The sequence below is a fragment of the Caretta caretta genome, chromosome 11, assembly GCF_965140235.1.
Source record: "Caretta caretta isolate rCarCar2 chromosome 11, rCarCar1.hap1, whole genome shotgun sequence".
In the NCBI taxonomy this organism is placed as follows: domain Eukaryota; kingdom Metazoa; phylum Chordata; order Testudines; family Cheloniidae; genus Caretta; species Caretta caretta.
Genome location: NC_134216.1, coordinates 18,990,980 through 19,010,108, shown reverse-complemented (window position 1 = coordinate 19,010,108; position 19,129 = coordinate 18,990,980). Strand labels below are relative to the sequence as shown.

Below are 19,129 nucleotides of genomic sequence, written 5' to 3'. Positions count from 1 at the left end.
TTCCTGAAGATGCGAGCGTCATGTACCTTTCCCGGCCATCCCACGTTGATGTTGGTGAAACATCCCTTGTGATCCACCAGAGCTTGCAGCACTATTGAAAAGTACCCCTTGAGGTTTATGTACTCGCCGGCTTGGTGCTCCGGTGCCAAGATAGGAATATGGGTTCTGTCTATGGCCCCACCACAGTTAGGGAATCCCATTGCAGCAAAGCCATCCACTATGACCTGCACATTTCCCAGGGTTACTACCCTTGATATCGGCAGATCTTTGATTGCGTGGGCTACTTGCATCACAGCAGCCCCAACAGTAGATTTGCCCACTCCAAATTGATTCCCAACTGACCGGTAGCTGTCTGGCATTGCAAGCTTCCACAGAGCTATCGCCACTCGCTTCTCAACTGTGAGGGCTGCTCTCATCTTGGTATTCATGCGCTTCAGGGCAGGGGAAAGCAAGTCACAAAGTTCCATGAAAGTGCCCCAACGCATGCGAAAGTTTCGCTGCCACTGGGAATCATCCCAGACCTGCAACACTATGTGGTCCCACCAGTCTGTGCTTGTTTCCCGAGCCCAGAATCGGCGTTCCACAGCATGAACCTGCCCCATTAGCACCATGATACATGCATTGGCAGGGCCCATGCTTTCAGAGAAATCTGTGTCCATGTCCTGATCACTCACGTGACCACGCTGACGTTGCCTCCTCGCCCGGTATCGCTCTGGCAGGTTCTGGTGCTGCATATACTGCTGGATAATGCGTGTGGTGTTTAATGTGCTCCTAATTGCCAAAGTGAGCTGAGCGGCTTCCATGCTTGCCTTGGTATGGCGTCCGCACTGAAAAAAGGTGCGGAACGATTGTCTGCCGTTGCTCTGACGGAGGGAGGGGCGACTGACGACACGGCTTACGGGGTTGGCTTCAGGGAGCTAAAATCAACAAAGGGGGTGGCTTTACATCAAGGAGTATTTCAGGCAGGACTTCACAGAGGGTTCCAATAAGAAATGGTGCACCTAAGTTATTGTTCTTATTGGAACAGTGAGGTTAGTCTGGCCTCTGATTGATACATGGCTAGATTTACCTTGCTGCACCTTCTCTGTGAGTGACTGCAGTGTGACCTAGAGGAATGAGTCCCCTAGACAGGGGAGGGGGGGAAGCAAATGAGTACAAAACAAATCTGGTCTATTTCTTGTTTTGATCCACTCCATCTATCTTTTACATCTTTGGCTGGCAGCAGACGGTGCAGAAGGACTGCATAACATCCACATCTCATGGCTGCTCGGCAGAAGACGGTGCAATACGACTGCTAGCCATCCTCATCTCTTGCCTGCCCAGCAGAAGATGGTGCAATATGACTGCTATCCATCCCCATCTCTTGCCTGCCTGGCAGAAGATGATACAGTACGACTGCTAGCAATCCGTATTGCCTGCCTGCTCACCATAAGACGGTTCAATAGGACTGACTGCAGGACTAAAGAGAATGACCTGGTCAAGTCACTCCAAACTTAGTCCCTGCGCCCATGTCTGTCCAGGCGCTCCCAGCCGACGCAGCCAGGAGCACCTCGGACATGACGATGACGGCTACCAGTCATATTGCACCGTCTGCTGCCAGAAGGCAATGGGTTACTACTACTGTGTAGCAATGCAGTACCATGTCTGCCAGCACCCAGGAGACATACTGTGACGGTTACCTGAGTGGGCTCCATGCTTGCCATGGTATGGCACCTGCACAGGTAACTCAGGAAAAAAGGCGCGAAACGATTGTCTGCCCTTGCTTTCATGGAGGGAGGGAGGGAACGGGGGCCTGACGATATGTACCCAGAACCACCCGCGACAATGTTTTAGCCCCATCAGGCATTGGGATCTCAACCCAGAATTCCAATGGGCAGCGGAGATTGCGGGAACTGTGGGATAGCTACCCACAGTGCAACACTCCGGAAGTAGACTCTAGCCTCGGTACTCTGGAAGCACTCCGCCGAGTTAATGCACTTAATGCACTTAGAGCATTTTCTGTGGGGACACACACACTCGAATATATAAAACCGATTTCTAAAAACCAACTTCTATAAATTCGACCTGATTTCGTAGTGTAGACATACCCTGACAAATTAGAAAATTCAGAAAAGAGCTACAAGAATGATTTAATGTCTGGAAAACCTGTCTTACAGTGAGAGACTAAAGAAGCTCAGTCTAGTTTATCCAAAAGGTTTCAGAGTAACAGCCGTATTAGTCTGTATTCGCTAAAAGAAAAGGAGTACTTGTGGCACCTTAGAGACTAACCAATTTATTTGAGCATAAGCTTTCGAAAAGTGAGCTGTAGCTCACGAAAGCTTATGCTCAAATAAATTGGTTAGTCTCTAAGGTGCCACAAGTACTCCTTTTCTCTTTATCCAAAAGGATGGTAAGAGGTGACTTTATCATGCTCTATTAGTACCTACATGGGGAGAAGATTTTTGATAGTATATGCAATGATAGGAAGCTAAGCTAAACAAATTCAGACTAGAAATAAGGTGCAAATTTTAATAGTAAGAGTTATTAACCATTGGAACAACTTACCTATGGATGTGGTTGATTCATTTGAAGTCTTTAAAACTAGATCAGATGACTTTATAAAAGATATGCTCTGTTTTACTAAGAAGTTGTGGGCTTGATGCAGGAAATACTTGGTGAAATTCTGTGGCCTGTGTTATGCAGATCAGATGAGACTATTATAATGGCCCCTTCGGCCTTAAAATCCTGAGAATCTGAATGAACTTTCCTGCTAAACTTGGATTCAGAGGCTCAGCTATGGTTAAAAATTGTATTTGTGCAATGTCTGAACATAGCAAATACTTTATAAATCCATCTTACATAATTTTATTCTTGTGATTAGCCAATATTTTATTGGTTGAAGAAATTTTCATACTTTCAACTGGATAAAATGTGCACTGTATATTGAACACATCTATCTTGCAAATGAACTGTATCTTTGAATCATCACTAACAGTCAGGTACATGACAGTTTTAAATATCCCAATTGCATTTTCTTGGGTCTAATTTAAAGGTGGACTTTTATACTTTTATAATTTAGTAAATAATCATTCAAATATCTAGTTTTCCCAACCACTTTACACTAAACACAATAGTTTTGGTAGTGATGGAAACAAAGGAATAGAACAATATATAAGTATATATAAATATTTACATTTAAAAATATTTTGTTTTCTATCTAAAGTAAACTATTCAGTAAACTAGCTTCTTACAGTTAGTTCATGAGACCATTGTTCAAAACAGCAGCTAAGAGAAAGTGATTCACTGCGAAGTGGCTATTGTGGGTTTTTGCTTCCCATCTCAAGCTATTGGTGAAAGATGTTATCATGCAGTGATGCCATAATGCAGTCATGTGGTTAAAATAGAAAGTATAGATTAATAGACGTACAGATAACAAAGAGAAATCTAAGACATGTAGTGGCCATTGTAGCAACTCAACTTTCTGTCAGCTTTGAGGAAAGAAAGTTACATTGTAGAGCAGTGGTTCTCAACTAGGGGTACGCAGAGGTCTTCCTGGGGGTACATCAACTCATCTAGATATTTGCCTAGTTTTACAACAGTCTACAGCAGAAATGAAGTCAGTACAAACTAAAATTTCATACAGACAATGACTTGTTTATACTGCTCTATATACTATACACTGAAATGTAAGTACAGTATTTATATTCCAGTTGATTTATTTTATAATTATATGATAAAGTGAGAAAGTAAGCAATTATTCAGTAATTGTGTGCTGTGACACTTTTGTATTTTTGTGCCTGATTTTGTAACCAAGTAGTTTTTAAGTGAGATGTAACTTGGGGGTACGCAAGACAAATCAGAATCCAGAAAGAGGTATGGAAAGGTTGAGAGCCACTGGTGTAGAATAAGGGAGTAGGTTGTCATACAGAGGTCCTGTTTTCTGTAAAACAGCTTTATATAGACATAAAGACTAAAAGATTGTGAATCCTGTGTAAATCAGTGTTTTCCTTTGTATTCTAGTTCAGATGCTCTCACATCTTGTAACTTAACTGAATTAACTGCTGATGTAATGTGCACAAATATTGTTGGGTTTAATAGAAGTAGTTACAGTTTTGGTCAGTGTTTGTGTAGCTGATTCAGGTAAGCAGTGTGAATACTAAGGAATTTTACCAAAAAGTTCCCACCTGACCAGGGGGAGCTCTGCCATAGACAAGTTTTAAGCTGCTTTCAGTAGTAATACCACGCTTGTTAATTAAACATACTGATACGTGTTTAACTTAAACTATAGCTACTTCTATTGAACAGTGATCTCTGCATGCTGGAACTGCCCATTGGGACTTTTAGCAACACTCTTAAAATAGAGCCTCTTTGAGATTGCTCTAATTGGCACTGGGTGTCACACAACCCCAGATCAGAGAAATAACATGGGACTTGTCTACACTTGAAATGCTGTCACACTTCAGTGTAGACACTACATGCGTCAACATGAGGGGTTCTCCGATTGGCATAGTAATCCACCTTTACGAGAGGGAGTAGCTAGGTGGATGGAAGAATTTTTCAGTCAACCTACCATTTAACTTGGGGGTTAGGTTGGCTTAACTACATTGCTCAAGGATGTGGATTTCTCACAACCTAACTTTTAGTGTAGACTAGGCCTTAAAGTCATCTTTGATCCATTCTCTCCTCAACTGTGCTGAGTACAACTCAACCGCAGCTCAGGACTTGAGTTTTTACTTGCATGATAGATTTGAAGTCTGGCATAAATGAATAAGAATATGATTTGTAGTTACAAAAGTAAATTGATTTTAAAGTAAGTTATGAACATTTGTAAATGAAAGGCTGAGCACATGTAGGACAAAACTCCATTAAGCTTGATGGATGTGGTGCCTCTGTATGCACACCCGGTTAATTGCACAGCTGTTTGGTTAGAGCAAAGCTGCTAAAGCAGAAGGAGACTGTAGGATTGACAGACTTAATGGCTTTAAAGTAATGGGTAGTGGAGCTTTTAAAGTGGCTCCAGACTAAGAAGCTTTACAGCACTTTTGTAACTAACCATTTGTTCACAGCAAGGAACCTGCAAACTCTTTTATCAAAGACTGCAGAGTTTGTAAGCTGTGCTAGGTAAATAGCTAAAAAGCAACATTAGAGCTAAAAAACCAACCAATTAAATGTTAAATTGGTTGTATTTCATATATATTCTATAAATATTTTCCTTTTAACCTGTATTTAGACATTATTGTTAATACAAAGCATGAAATATAGAGGATGTACAATGTGGTCAGTAAACATCACTCTTGGAGTTTCCAAACTCTTAAATATTTATGTTTGCTGCCTTAGTGGTACATCAATGATAGGTATTTTTCATTCAAATTCTATACTGTGGTGTTACTTATGTATGTACTAAGTGAGAATCAACTGGTATCATAGGTTACAAAAATAATTTACTATACATATAGAAATTCATGTGTGTGCCTATACATTTAATTTCAATAAAGAATAATTGGAATTATTGTACATTTGCTAAGGCTTTGTGTACACTAGCAGTTTTGTCGTCAAAACTTTTGTCGGTCGGGTGTGAAAAAAACATACCCGTGACCGACATAAGTTTCACAGACAAAAGCACTGGCATGGACAGTGCTATGTTGGGTTATGATTAGAGTTCTTTGTCACCTTGACATATTAGTCCCAACTAAATATATACAAAATGATGGGATTTAAATTAGGTGATGCCACTCAAGAAAGATCTTGGAGTCATTGCGGATAGTTCTCTAAAAACATTTGCTAAATGTGCAGTGGCAGTCAAAAAAGCTAACAGAATGTTAGGAACCATTAGGAAGGGGATAAATCAGAAGACAGAAAATATCAGAATGCTACTATATTAAATCCATGGTATGCTCACACCTTGAATACTGGTTGCTCCATCTTAAAAAAAAAAAATAGAATTAAAGGTACAGAGAAGGGCAACAAAAATTATTAAACCTATGAAATAGCTTTCATATGAGGGGAGGTTAAAAGACTGGGACTTTTCAGCTTGGGAAAGAGTCTGCTAAGGGGGTGGTTATGCTACAGGTCTATAAAATCACAAATGATGTTGAGAAAATGAATAAGGAAGTGTTATTTACTCCTTCACATAACACAAGAACCAGGGGTCACCCAATGAAGTTATTAGGCAGCAGGCATAAAACAAAAGGAAAGTACTGCTTCACTCAACGCGGAGTCAACATGTGGAATTCATCGCCAGGGGATGTTGTGAGGGCCAGAACTATAATGGGGCTCAAAAAAGAACTAGATAAGTTCCTGGAGGATAGGGCCATCAATGGCTGTTAGCCAAGATGGCCGGGGATGCAACCCCATGCTCTGGGTGTCCGTAGTTTCTGACTGCCAGAAGCTGGGAGTGGACAAAAGGTGATTGCTCATTCAATGATTGCCTGTTCTGTTCATTCCATTTGAAGAACCTGGCCTTGGCCTCTGTTGGAAGACAGGATCCTGGGCTAGATGGACCATTGGTCTGACCCAGTATGGCTGTTCTTGTGTATCATTATTAATTAAGTCATATAATTAACTAAGATGTTAAAACTGACCCATTTTTGCCTTTAGCTAGTTGTAATTCTTTTGATGCTAACCTTAAGCTTCGAGAATTATAATGCTGGAACTTGCCAGTGTTACTTTGCAGTCATTAGTTTTTCATAGAATTTATCGCTTTTATGTAAAACCACAGTGGACCAACCTGAGTGTGAAGTAAGTTGCATGTGGTGTACACAATACAACCTTTCTCTGCAACAGTATCTCCCAATTCCATGCTAATCAAAAGGGCAGACTGCACTATTTAAATAGGAGTGCCCTCATTAAATAAACAATACAAGGGAATGATGATTTTTTAAACAAATATGGGTGCATATGAAGATTAACTTTTAATTCCTATGGGATTCATGTGTTGGTTTAATTGAAAGAGGAAAGACCTGAGAGCCAGGACTTGTGGGTTCTGTTCCCAGCTCTTCTGTTGAGCTAAGTGACTTTCACTTGTCAGTTTCTGCATCTGAATAATGGGGCAACTGCTTACCTACTTAACAAGAGTGTGTGAGGCTTACCTTAAATAATGTTTGTAAAGTGTTTGAAAACCAGATCTTCACTGCAAAGTTTTGCTGGCATAGCTGTGTTGTTCAGTAGTGTGAAAAAAACCACATCCCTAACCCACATAGCTTTGCCTGCAGCCCCCTCCCACACATGTAGGTGCAGCTTATACAGGCAAAAACAGTTCTTTTGTAGATATAGCCTATGTCATTCATGGAGATGGTTTAACTATACTACAAAAAGAACTCGTCTTACTGGTGTACACTGTAGTCACAAGGGGTTTTTGCCAATATAGTTGTATGGCCTTTGTATTGTAGACTAGCCTTAAGATCCTTGTGATTAGTACAAAATAACATTAGTTGTAATAGTTGCACTGTTTATACTTTCATAGGACAGAATCATGAAAAAAACACCCTTCCCAATCCGTCACCTTCTATCAGCTAGCTAGCAATGGTACACAGAGTGAAAATTTGTCTTAACTTAACATTGCATCAGAGGTAAATTGTATAAAATGTCCATATAACTAGATGGGTGAAATTATTATTGTAAAATCTACTATATGAGATAATTATTTAGATAAGTTAATTGTCATGTTCACCAGTATCTCTTTCATTATTGTTCATCACCTCAGAGCTTTGATTGCTGATAACACTCATGCTTTAGGTCATATTGTTGAGAAATGTTTAAAATGTTACAAAGCTATACAATATATCTTTTATTGACTTTCAGTGAAAGAAGTTAGGTTGCAGTTTGTGTTGTTTTGCTAATGAATCACAAGCATGTTCCCTCTTTCAGTAGCAAGTCATGCAGTTTAAACAAGTTCAGTCAGTTTTGTTTTTCCTTACCAGCTAATGGACTTTCCTTCAGTTTGCTATTCTGTTGGTTAGAGTTAATCTTCAGACTATTGCATCAGCTGCTATGTGTGGCAGATACACCAGTGCAAACTGGATATCTGCTAATGATGGCAAAATATTAAGATCTTCGATCTAAATAGGGACTCCCCCTTCCCTCCCCCCGTCCCATTAGAGGCTGTGTGTACCCCTCTTCTGCCATACCAGGATCCCCCAATCTCTCCCATAACCAGGAGTCCTGTGTGCCCCATTCTTTCCTGTTCCCCTCTTCCTTCCCCTTCTCCTTCTAGATTTGTTGCTTTAAAAAGTATTCTGGAGTGATAAATTCAAATGGAAGTAATAATTTTACATTATTTAGTTATCCTCCATTTTAAATTTTAGTTTGACAGTTGTTAAAAAGTCAAATTTTAAAATCATACTTGTATGAAAAAATTATACCTACTGTTGTTACAAGTAATCCCTAATATTGCAAAAAATGATATAAATAAATATTTATTGGTCCTCTCTCTATATTAACTTTGTGCATTTGACACCACTTTGTGGGTGGTCCATTTCACTGTTCTCCTAATGGTCAGGTGAACTTCCTGTTTCATTCACTAGCATGAGACCCTTGTACTTTTGTTCTGAGGGTAGATCCCAGGCTCTGCAAGTGTGTTACCAGTAACACAGCAGTACAGCTGCTGCTGTATCTGATTTTGGGTCCAGAGTGACTCCTTTTCTCTGGGCCTCTCAACAAGTCTGAGGTGCAGCATTAGGAGTGGGGGAATTGGAACTAGTCTCCCTTTCATTTCTCTGGTTCTATGTGTATCAGGGAGCACTGGGAGTCTGATGTTGAGGCTGTGGGAGCCCTTTCACTGGCTTGAGGAGCACCATGAGCATGGGAGCCAACTTCTTCACTCTGCAGGCCACAGAACAGAAAACACCTGGTGGCAGCAGGGACAAACAAACCATTGGGCGGGAAAGAGAGACGGAGAGAGCGAAAGGATGCCCTCCCCCAAAATAGGATCAAAAGAGCCAAGGGTCAACCAGCCTCTTCCCCCTTTTCCTCCATAGAGCTAGGAGTAGAGCAGAGCCAAGAGGTGCAAGATCCTGGAGGGAGTCCTCTGTTCAACTCACCAGATGCCTCCATAGAAGTAGGGTCAGGAGAAGTGTGGGACCTGGATAGCAGTTGTATCTCCTGTCTCAGGAGCCAGGAAGCCAAGAGAGAGTCTCCACTTCTAGAGAGCTGAAAGGCAGTGGGGATTCCCCATCTCTGGTGTGGCTCTCTCTGCAGCAGTGCTTGGGCTCAGAAGAACAGTGGCAATCCCCTTCCCAGCTTCATCCATAGGGAGTTGGAAAGTAGCATGTTGGAATGCTGAATGAAAGTTAACAGGGAAGATGCCTCAGCAGCAGGTTGTGGGAAGAGTGGAGGCGTGAGGTTGGACATGTTTGAGTTTCAGACCGGCTGTTGCTCCCCTGCTTGAAACAGTCATATCAACAAAAACGTAAAGAATGATCTGTGTAAAGCATTATAAAAAAGGAATTTTAAAAATGTCTGGGGATGCGGTTAGAAAATTGAGGAGTTTTTAATTAGTCTGTTTAAAAGAAATCTTTGACTGTTTCTTTAATCTTGAACTTAATTCTATACAACATTAAAATAGGTAGTGCTTTGATGGAAACTTACTGAATGTCTGTGTCACCTGGACTCTCTCAGACCAAGAAATGACTGATTCATTTAGATAAGAAAGGATCTCAATGGTAATCTTTAATTTACACAGAAGATGGTTCAACGGACAGCCAAGAATTCAGACATTAATCACACTCTCTAATTTGTCATTCATGTCACCTGAAACACAACTGTTAGCTGTTTGATTTTTCAACTGTATTAAGTTTGAGTTTAAATATTCAGATTCTGTGTAATTCCAGTCTTGACTGGAATCCACATTATATGTATTGAAGCCTTCAATTAAAACCATGAATACTCATTTATATAATGTGAATGTTTATGGTAACATAAAAGCTAGGCCTTTTAGTTCATTAAAATAAACTTGCTTGTGTCTGATGTCATTGAGATGCCCACATATACCTGGCTCTGGTAACAAGTGTGTTTTGTGCTTTGTAAAACGATATTTGAAAAAGGGAGGAGTAGAAATACAAGGACCAGGGATTTTTTAGTTCTCTTTAATGACTTCTCCATATCTACATTCTCTGCTTGTGTTGCCGAAGCAAGCTTGTGACTTCATCTCAGTTTCCTCCATTTAAATGACTCCAACACAGAAGTACTTTTCTTGGGCAAGAGGAGATGCCTAATATAACTCCATATGCCTCCCATATCTCTACTCAGACCATCCATTTGCTTCCATTATATATCTCTAAATTCGCTCATTTCTCCCTCCCTTCTGCCACCTGGGCAAATTTACAGGTCTGTCATTTCATCTACAGCCTTTTCTGTGGGTAGACCTTCTGAATCCTCATTTGTGTCTTCATTTCTTTCCTTTCAGTTTGACTGTGTTGTAGCATTCTCCTCAAATCACAGCTCGTAAAACTCTAGCATGTCCAGAATGTTAATGCCTCCTTTCTCCCATGTAGAAAGAAAAATTACTCTCTCAGCCTGTAAAAACACCTTTGACTTCCCATTCATTTAAGTATCCCATTTAAAATTGCTCTCCTGGTCTATGTAATCTCCATAGATTTTCTTCAGCATATCTCACCCTGCTCCTCATTCTTTATTTCCTCCCTGCTCCTTCTGTTCATCTGGCATTGACTTCTGTTCTTCTACATATTCTTGCCACCCCAGTGGAAAAGCCTTTTCTCTTTTGCTGCTCCTGTTCTTTACAACAGTCTTTCTGAATCTGTCATCTCTTCATGGATGGTTCATCTCATGTAAAATCTCATCTGAATAGGTAATTTCTTAGTGTATTCTTAATTTCTCTTCTCCTCAGCAGCTGGGCTTCAGTTTTAGAAAAAAGTTATTAAAAAAAAATGTATAGGGTGGAATGTTTAAAAAAGCTCAGCATGGGTCTTGCTTTGCTTTTTACATCCATTGTTGCCACAAATAGCTGAAGAACTGGATGGACCAGACAAAACCTACAGTAGTCTATATAAAGTGACTAAGAAATGGCCATGAGTACTGCTACCAAGTGCTGTGGATTTATTTTCTATATGGCTTAATGCTGCTTTTTGGTTGTTGGTAGTGTTGTTTCTTTTTAAAGACACATGAAAAAGAAAACAATGCATTTCGCTGTCTCCTGTCCTATACCACTGACTTTAAAATACTGACAACCATCAGAGAACATTAAGAAATATTTTGTTTGTTTATTGTGTGGAGTAGTTTGGCAGGTATAAGGGGAGGGCATGTGTTTTTCAAGGTTGAGTTGTTTTAATTGGTAATTGTCAGGTTCTTTTAGATGGCAGAGAACCTGTTTTCCACATTACCCATTGTATATTATTTGGTGTGTAGAGTGGAATTAGTTATCCTTTTGGATATGGTTTATTAAATATTGTAAGTATACTTGTCCATAGTATGATGACACTAGAAAATAAAGATGAAGAATCTGAACTTCAGAGAACTAACTAGGAAATATCTGTATATTTTCCTAGTTCCGAATCCTCTCTTTTGATAGACTTCTTAGAAGCTACTTGGGTAATTCAAAATTTAGCTACATCTCTTCTGAAGCAAATGGAACCATCATCTTGTATTGATCCAGAAACTTCTTGTTAGATTTAAGTTATATTGCTGATGAGAACCAGCACTGAACAGAATAAAAACATAACTGTTGGCCTACACCCCAGAAAAAAAGTGAACTGGCAATTTGAGATGATTCTTCCAATTAAATGGCACATAAATTAATATAGACCAATTGGATCTAAACTACCTTCCTTTCTGAGACAAGTTTATTTAATCTAGGACAGGCATTGGAAGGAAAGGAAGAGTATATTTTTTTCTTGGCGCGGGCATTACAGTAGTAAAAAAAGACAAATACAAACAATTTAAGCAAAGGTGTGTGTCTTTGGATTTAAATGAGCATTTAGCACAGCTTACCTGTACCTGTGCTGGAAATGGCCCACCTGTTGATCACTTTAGATAAGCTATTACCAGCAGGACAGTGGGGTGGGAGGAGGTATTGTTTCATATTCTCTGTGTGTATATAAAGTCTGCTGCAGTTTCCACGGTACACATCTGATGAAGTGAGCTGTGGCTCACGAAAGCTCATGCTCAAATAAATTGGTTAGTCTCTAAGGTGCCACAAGTACTCCTTTTCTTCTTACCTGTACCTGAAAATAGGCCAGTTATAGCACAAGAATATATGTTATCTATCATCTGTAACAGAGGGAAGGTGATCACAGAAGCAACGAAAGGCAGGCCAAGAAATCTAGAGATGAAGAATGCATTTATCGGCCTTGGCAAACTAGCTTCCTTTGAGTACCCCAGTTTTTTACTCTGAAGGCTAGTATCTGCCTCCCTATCTGTGTATAAATTTAATTTTTTTACCAAAAGTACACACACACAACCATAATATTAACATGGATTTGTATCTTAAGTTATAGCTTAAATGAGCCTCCTGTTGGAGCTCACCAGCAAAACACAAACAAACCTGCAGGTGATTGATTTAGTTCTCACCTTAGTGTTCCTGTAATTTGAGGGACCACTATTTTAGACTCCACAGCCTGCAAAAAGTGCACCCTCCCTTGAAATCTGTTCCTAAAAGATGTTTGACTCTGTACTCTGTTACTACCTCATTCAGTTGCAAGTACACAGAGCAACCTTTTTCTTTTTTGTGTTGAAGAAAGAAAGAAAAAGAAATTCCCAGACAGAAGTAGTAGTAATCAAATCTGAAATGTTGATGAAATTTCTTTAATTATTACCACTTTTCTACCCAACCCTCCACCCCAATGTTAATTTATTGTAGCTGTGACATTTTTTTTAACAAAGACCTCTCGCTAGCTCAATACTTGTATATAAATAAACAATGACTTTACCTAAAATGCTCTAGTCTGTTATATTGTTCTTGCGTTACGTGCAAAACATAGTCTTCTCGGTGGGTGATATCCAAATTAGTACTTAAATGTGTTGAAATTATTAAACTGGCTATCTCTATTGACAGCATCAACAAAGAGAGCATTGTGGATGTTGAAGGCGTTGTGAGGAAAGTACATCAGAAAATTGGAGGCTGTACTCAGCAAGATGTTGAGCTGCACGTTCAAAGGGTAACGTGTTTTTAAGCAAATAGTGCACCTGGGTAATTATTTCTGACACCCTTTTTTATACAAATTTATGTTTTCAGTAAAAGTTCATAAGATTTGTAGACTGGTCTTACAGTAAACCTCATTAAAACACAAACTTAAATGTTTAATACGGTAAACATGAAGCACTTTTGTGGGTTTTGGTTTTGTACTCACGCACACATGCAATTTTAGGAATTTGTGGTTTCCATCTACTCTTTTAAAAAAAAAAAAAAAAAATTCCTCATTCGGAACCATATTTTGAAGTTACTAGCTGGAACGCTTTGGCTAGGATTGGCTTTTAATTCCAGTTCTGATTCTTGTCAATAGCAAATTCTGTCCATACAGATCTGCTTCTTTCTTTGTACTCAGAAGCCAAGAATTTTTTTAGATGTTTGTTTTAGTACAGAAAGATGCATATGTCTTCACTATGATGCAGAGGAGCTATGCATAATATGTGTCCCCTCTAAAGTTCTGTGAAATACATATAAGAGAGTACATAAATTCCCCATAGTTTGTATATTGTGGCTGGGGAAGTGCAGTTTGATACAATTAGTATTTAACATTTATATGGCATCTTTCACCAAAAGGACGCTTAAACACTTCACAAACTATACCCGTACAAACTACTGATATGTAGTCATTTTGGGGGTGGAGTTCAGTAGCCAGCCAATGTATAACACATTACACAGGTGCAGAGGGGAGGTATATTTTAGCCAAGGATATTGAGGAAAGCCCCTAGACTTACTCAAAGTTCCATGAAATTTGTTTTAATAATCATGCAAATCAGGCAGGCTGTGGATTTTTATGAAAGTGTCCACACATGCCTCACCGTACATTTAGAGAGTAAGCTAAGGGACTGTCTTTTAATCTGTGTTTGTGCAGCTTCTAGCCCAACGGGCTCTTAATCAGGGCTTCTAGATACTACCATATTGCCAATATAATAATACTTTAATACCACATGGACTTCTGTTTATCTTCCTCAGAAGGGAAAAGGACTGATGTGATCTCTTAGGTTCCAAAAGCCCAGTTATGAATCATTAGGCTGGCACCTTCAGGCTGTGTTTCCTTGATGTGCTTATTCCAAAAAAGATATAAAATGCATTGTTTCTTGGTTTTTGGAGGAAAGAAATGATACTAAGTGTTCCCAGTACAGCCATGAGAATAAAGCCAAATAAACATCTCCCTCTTTTGACTTTTTGAGTAAACTCGCATGCTTCCAGTTAACGATTTATGCAAACACTGTTTCATGGTTATGCCAGAAATACCTTTTTGTAAATCACCCTTTTGTTTTGAGCTGGGTTTTATGCTATTTCTGTTACTGTCTCACTTTCAGATCTATGTGATCAGTTTGGCTGAGCCCCGACTGCCTTTGCAGCTGGATGATGCTGTTCGAGCTGAGGTGGAAGGAGAGGAGGTGAAAACTTTTTGTCCTTAACACACCTGTGAATTTTCATTGTATTTGTAGTTGAGTAAAAACTTGAAAGCACTTCTTTATGCAGTGATTTTTGCTTTTTGACTTTTATTTAACTTCCTTTACATCCAGATTGTGTGTGTTCCCTGAAACCTTCTCATCTGTGTGATACTTGCTGTCGTACAGTGGATAGTCAGAGCTACATAATTTGCAGATACTGTTCTGTTGTACCAATTAGTGTTACAGGACTTCATTCTGAAACAAGTACTTGTGCATGTTTCAGGTTTTTGGCAGTCCTCGAGGCTAGTTTATGCGTTGTATCCATTGTGAAAGGCCACATTTTAAATGCTTATGATCACATTGGAGGAACAAAGAACTGGTCATAGACTGCAAGGCCAGAAGGGAACATTGTGATAATCTAATCTCACCTCCTGTATCACAACGGCCATGGAAGTTCCCCCAAAATAATTGCTTTCGAACTCGAGCATATAATTTAAAAAAATTCAATCTTGATTAAAAAATTGCCAGAGATGGAGAATCCACCACAATCCTTTTTTGAATTGTTCTACTAAACCCCTCAAAATAGTATTAGAAGTCCTTCCACTGAATTTGCAAATGTTTTATAACCAAAGTGTGTTTCACTCTATGGAATAAGAAAACGAGTACTTTTGGCACCTTAGAGTGCATCTGATGAAGTGAGCTGTAGCTCACGAAAGCTTATGCTCAAATATATTTGTTAGTCTCTAAGGTGCCACAAGTACTCTTTTCTTTTTGCGGATACAGACTAATACGGCTGCTACTCTGAACTCTATGGAATGTATTTCTTTGTGTGTATGTGTTTTAATTACATATGTTTTGTACAACTGTTTAGGAGGGAAGAGCTACTGTAAACCAAGATACACGGCTGGACAACAGAGTAATTGATCTGAGGGTAAGGAACTGGTTATGTTACATGGTTAACTGCAGCAATTTAGAGCTTAAATATCCATGAGAACCCCAGGATTTGAGTTAATGGTTTTGAGCTCATGTTAACTGATCATTATAAATAACATTGGGGAAAAAAATATTGCACTAGTAATAATTGTGCTAAACATATGCACTTGAATTGAACTCCTACCAAGATTTCAGTATTTCATGATATAAAGGTACATAGATTTTAAACAGTGTCCATGTCCTCTTAGATGTCTGATTGACGTAGAATTCCAAGGATTCAGGTAAGAAAGTACTCTATGGATACAGGAGAGAGATACTAGATGACACAATAAGGACTCAAAAGCATTTTGGGATGTAAGTCAGAGATGTATTTGGCTCAGTGAGCTCATTTTAATTTGAGTTCTTGGTCAAGATTTGAATTCAAGCTTCCAGACATGAGAGTTTAGATTCATTGTGCAACTAATCCTCAATTGTATATGTCTGAAAAGCATGGGCAGCCATACTGGAAATAGAAAAAGCACAAACCTCTGAGAATTGTACTATATATTCATCAGTGCTCCTTCAGAAAAATTGTCATTCCTGTTTGTTACATCATTTAAATGACTGGGATCCCATGTAAAATTTTCTTAAGGTCAAACAGAACTCAAATGCAAAGTTTTGCTCTGAAGAGCAGATGGCTTTTGTTTACAAACAGTCCAAGAAAAAATTGATGGTAGTTATTTAGATTACACAGTCTTTGAGACAAACACCATGAAGGGGGAGAAACAATAACAGAAAATGTGGAAATGGCAGAGGTGCTTAATGACTTTTTTGTTTTGGTTTTCACCAGAAGGGTTGGCAGTGATTGGACGTGAAAATGAGGTTGGATCAGAAGAGGCTAAAATAGGGAAAGAGCAAGTTAAAAATTACTTAGATGAATTAGATGTCTTCAGGTCACCAGGGCCTGATGAAATGCGTCCTAGAATACTCGAGGAGTTGACTGAGGAGATATCTGAGCCATCAGCAATTATCTTTGAAAAATCATGGAAGACGGGAGAGATTTCCAGAAGACTGGAAAAGGGCAAATATAATGCCCATCGGTAAAAAGGGAAATGAGGACAACCCAGGGAATTACAAACCAGTCAGCTTAACTTCTGTACCCGGAAAGATAATGGAACAAATAATTAAGCAATCAATTTGCAAACATCTAGAAGATAATAAATTGATAAATAGGGCTGTCAAGGGATCAGAAATATTAATCATGATTAATCACACTGTTAATAATAGAATACCATTTATTTAAATATTTTTGGATGTTTTCTACATTTTCAAATATATTGATTTCAGTTACAACACAATACAAAGTGTACAGTGCTCACTTTATATTTATTTTGATTACCAGTGTTTGCACTGTAAAAAGACAAAAGAAATAGTATTTTTCAATTCACCTAATACAAGTACTGTAATGCAATCTCTTTATCATGCAAGTTGAACTTACAAATATAGAATTATGTACAAAAAAACTGCATTCAAAAATAAAACAACGTAAAATTTTAGAGCTTGCAAGTCCACTCAGTCCTACTTCTTGTTCAGCCGATTGCTCAGACAAACTAGTTTGTTTACATTTTCAGGAGATAATGCTGCCCATTTTTTGTTTACAATGTCACCTGAAAGTGAGAACAGGCATTCTCATGGCACTGTTGTAGCCGGCCATTTACTTGCTAGATGCGCTAAAGATTTTTACGTGTCAGATGTGCTAAAGATTCATATGTCCTGTCATAAATATAAAGGGAAGGGTAAACACCTTTAAAATCCTTCCTGGTTAGAGGAAAAACCCTTTCACCTGTAAAGGGTTAAGAAGCTAGGATAACCTCGCTGGCACCTGACCAAAATGACCAATAAGGAGACGAGATACTTTCAAAAGCTGGGGGGGAGGGAGGAACAAAGCCTCTCTCTCTGTGCCTGTGTGATGCTTTTGCCCGGGACAGAACAGGAATGGAGTCTTAGAACTTAGTAAATAATCTAGCTAGATATGCGTTAGATTCTGATTTCTTTAAATGGCTGAGAAAATAAGCTGTGCTGAATGCAATGTAGATTCCTGTTTTTGTGTCTTTTTGTAACTTAAGGTTTTGCCTAGAGGGATTCTCTATGTTTTGAATCTAATTACCCTGTAAGGTGTTTACCATCCTTATTTTACAGAGGTGATTCTTTTACTTTTTCTTCTATTAAAATTCTTCTTTTAAGAATCTGATTGCTTTTTCATTGTTCTTAAGATCCAAGGGTTTGGGTCTGTGTTCATCTATGCAAATTGGTGAGGATTTTTATCAAACCTTCCCCAGGAAAGGGGGTGTAAGGTTTGGGAGGATTTTGGGGGGAAAGAAGTTTCCAAACGGGCTCTTTCCTAGTTATATACCTGTTAGACGTTTGGTGGTGGCAGCGATAAGGTCCAAGGGCAAAAGGTAAAATAGTTTGTACCTTGGGGAAGTTTTAACCTAAGCTGGTAAAAATAAGCTTAGGAGGTTTTCATGCAGGTCCCCACATCTGTACCCTAGAGTTCAGAATGGGGAAGGAACCTTGACATGTCCCTTCATGCTTCAACCACCATTCCAGGGGACATGCGTCCATGCTGATGACGGGTTCTGCTCGATAACAGTCCAAAGCAGTGCAGACCGACGCATGTTCGTTTTCTTTATTTGAGTCATATGCCACCAGCAGAAGGTTGCTTTTCTCTTTTGGTGGTTTAGGTTCTGTAGTTTCCGCATTGGAGTGTTGCTCTTTTAAGACTTTTGAAAGCATGCTCCACACCAGTCCCGATCACATTTTGGAAGGCACTTCAGATTCTTAAATCTTGGGTCGAGTGCGTTAGCTATCTTTAGAAATCTCACATTGGTACCTTCTTTGCGTTTTGTCAGATCTGCAGTGAAAGTGTTCTTAAAATGAACAACATGTGCTGGGTCATCATCCGAGACTGCTATAACATGAAATATATGACAGAATGCGGGTAAAACAGCAGGGGATGTACAATTCTCCCCCAAGGAGTTCAGTCACAAATTTAATTAACACATTTTTTTTAACAAGCGTCATCATCATGGAAGCATGTCCTCTGGAATGGTGGGTGAAGCATGAAGGGGCATATGAATGTTTAACATATCTGGCATGTAAATACCTTGCAGTGCTGACTACGAAAGTGCCATGCAAATGCCTGTTCTCGCTTTGTGGTGACATTGTAAATAAGAAGAGGACAGCATTATCTCCTGTAAATGTAAACAAACTTGTTTGTTTTAGCAATTGGCTGAACAAGAAGTAGGACTGAGTTGACTTGTAGGCTATGAAGTTTTACATTGTTTTGTTTTTGAGTGCAGTTATGTAACAAAAAAAATCTACATTTCTAAATAGCACTTTCAGGACAAAGAGATTGCACTACAATACTTGTATGAAGTGAATTGAAAAATACTATTTCTTCAGTTTAACATTTTTACTGTGCAAATATTTGTAATTAAAATATATACTTTGATTTCAGTTACAACACAGAATACAAGATATATATATATATATATGAAAATGTAGAATAGCATCCAAAATATTTAATAAATTTCAAATTGGTATTCTCTTGTTTAACTGTGTGATTAAAACTTTGATTAACTGTGATTAATTGGCAGCCCTAGTGATAAGTAACAGTCAGCATGAATTTGTCAAGAAC

The 19,129-nt window shown here is 38.9% G+C and overlaps 1 protein-coding gene across 1 annotated transcript in view; it reads left to right on the top strand.

Moving 5' to 3' along the window:
* DARS1 (aspartyl-tRNA synthetase 1) overlaps positions 1–19,129 on the top strand; it is a 73,862-nt gene that overhangs the window by 30,099 nt on the left and 24,634 nt on the right. Inside the window, exons 5-7 of the mRNA XM_048870343.2 lie at positions 12,986–13,088; positions 14,440–14,520; positions 15,389–15,448. Of these exons, the coding sequence (XP_048726300.1) occupies positions 12,986–13,088; positions 14,440–14,520; positions 15,389–15,448 (244 nt within the window). The remainder of the gene's footprint in view (positions 1–12,985; positions 13,089–14,439; positions 14,521–15,388; positions 15,449–19,129) is intronic.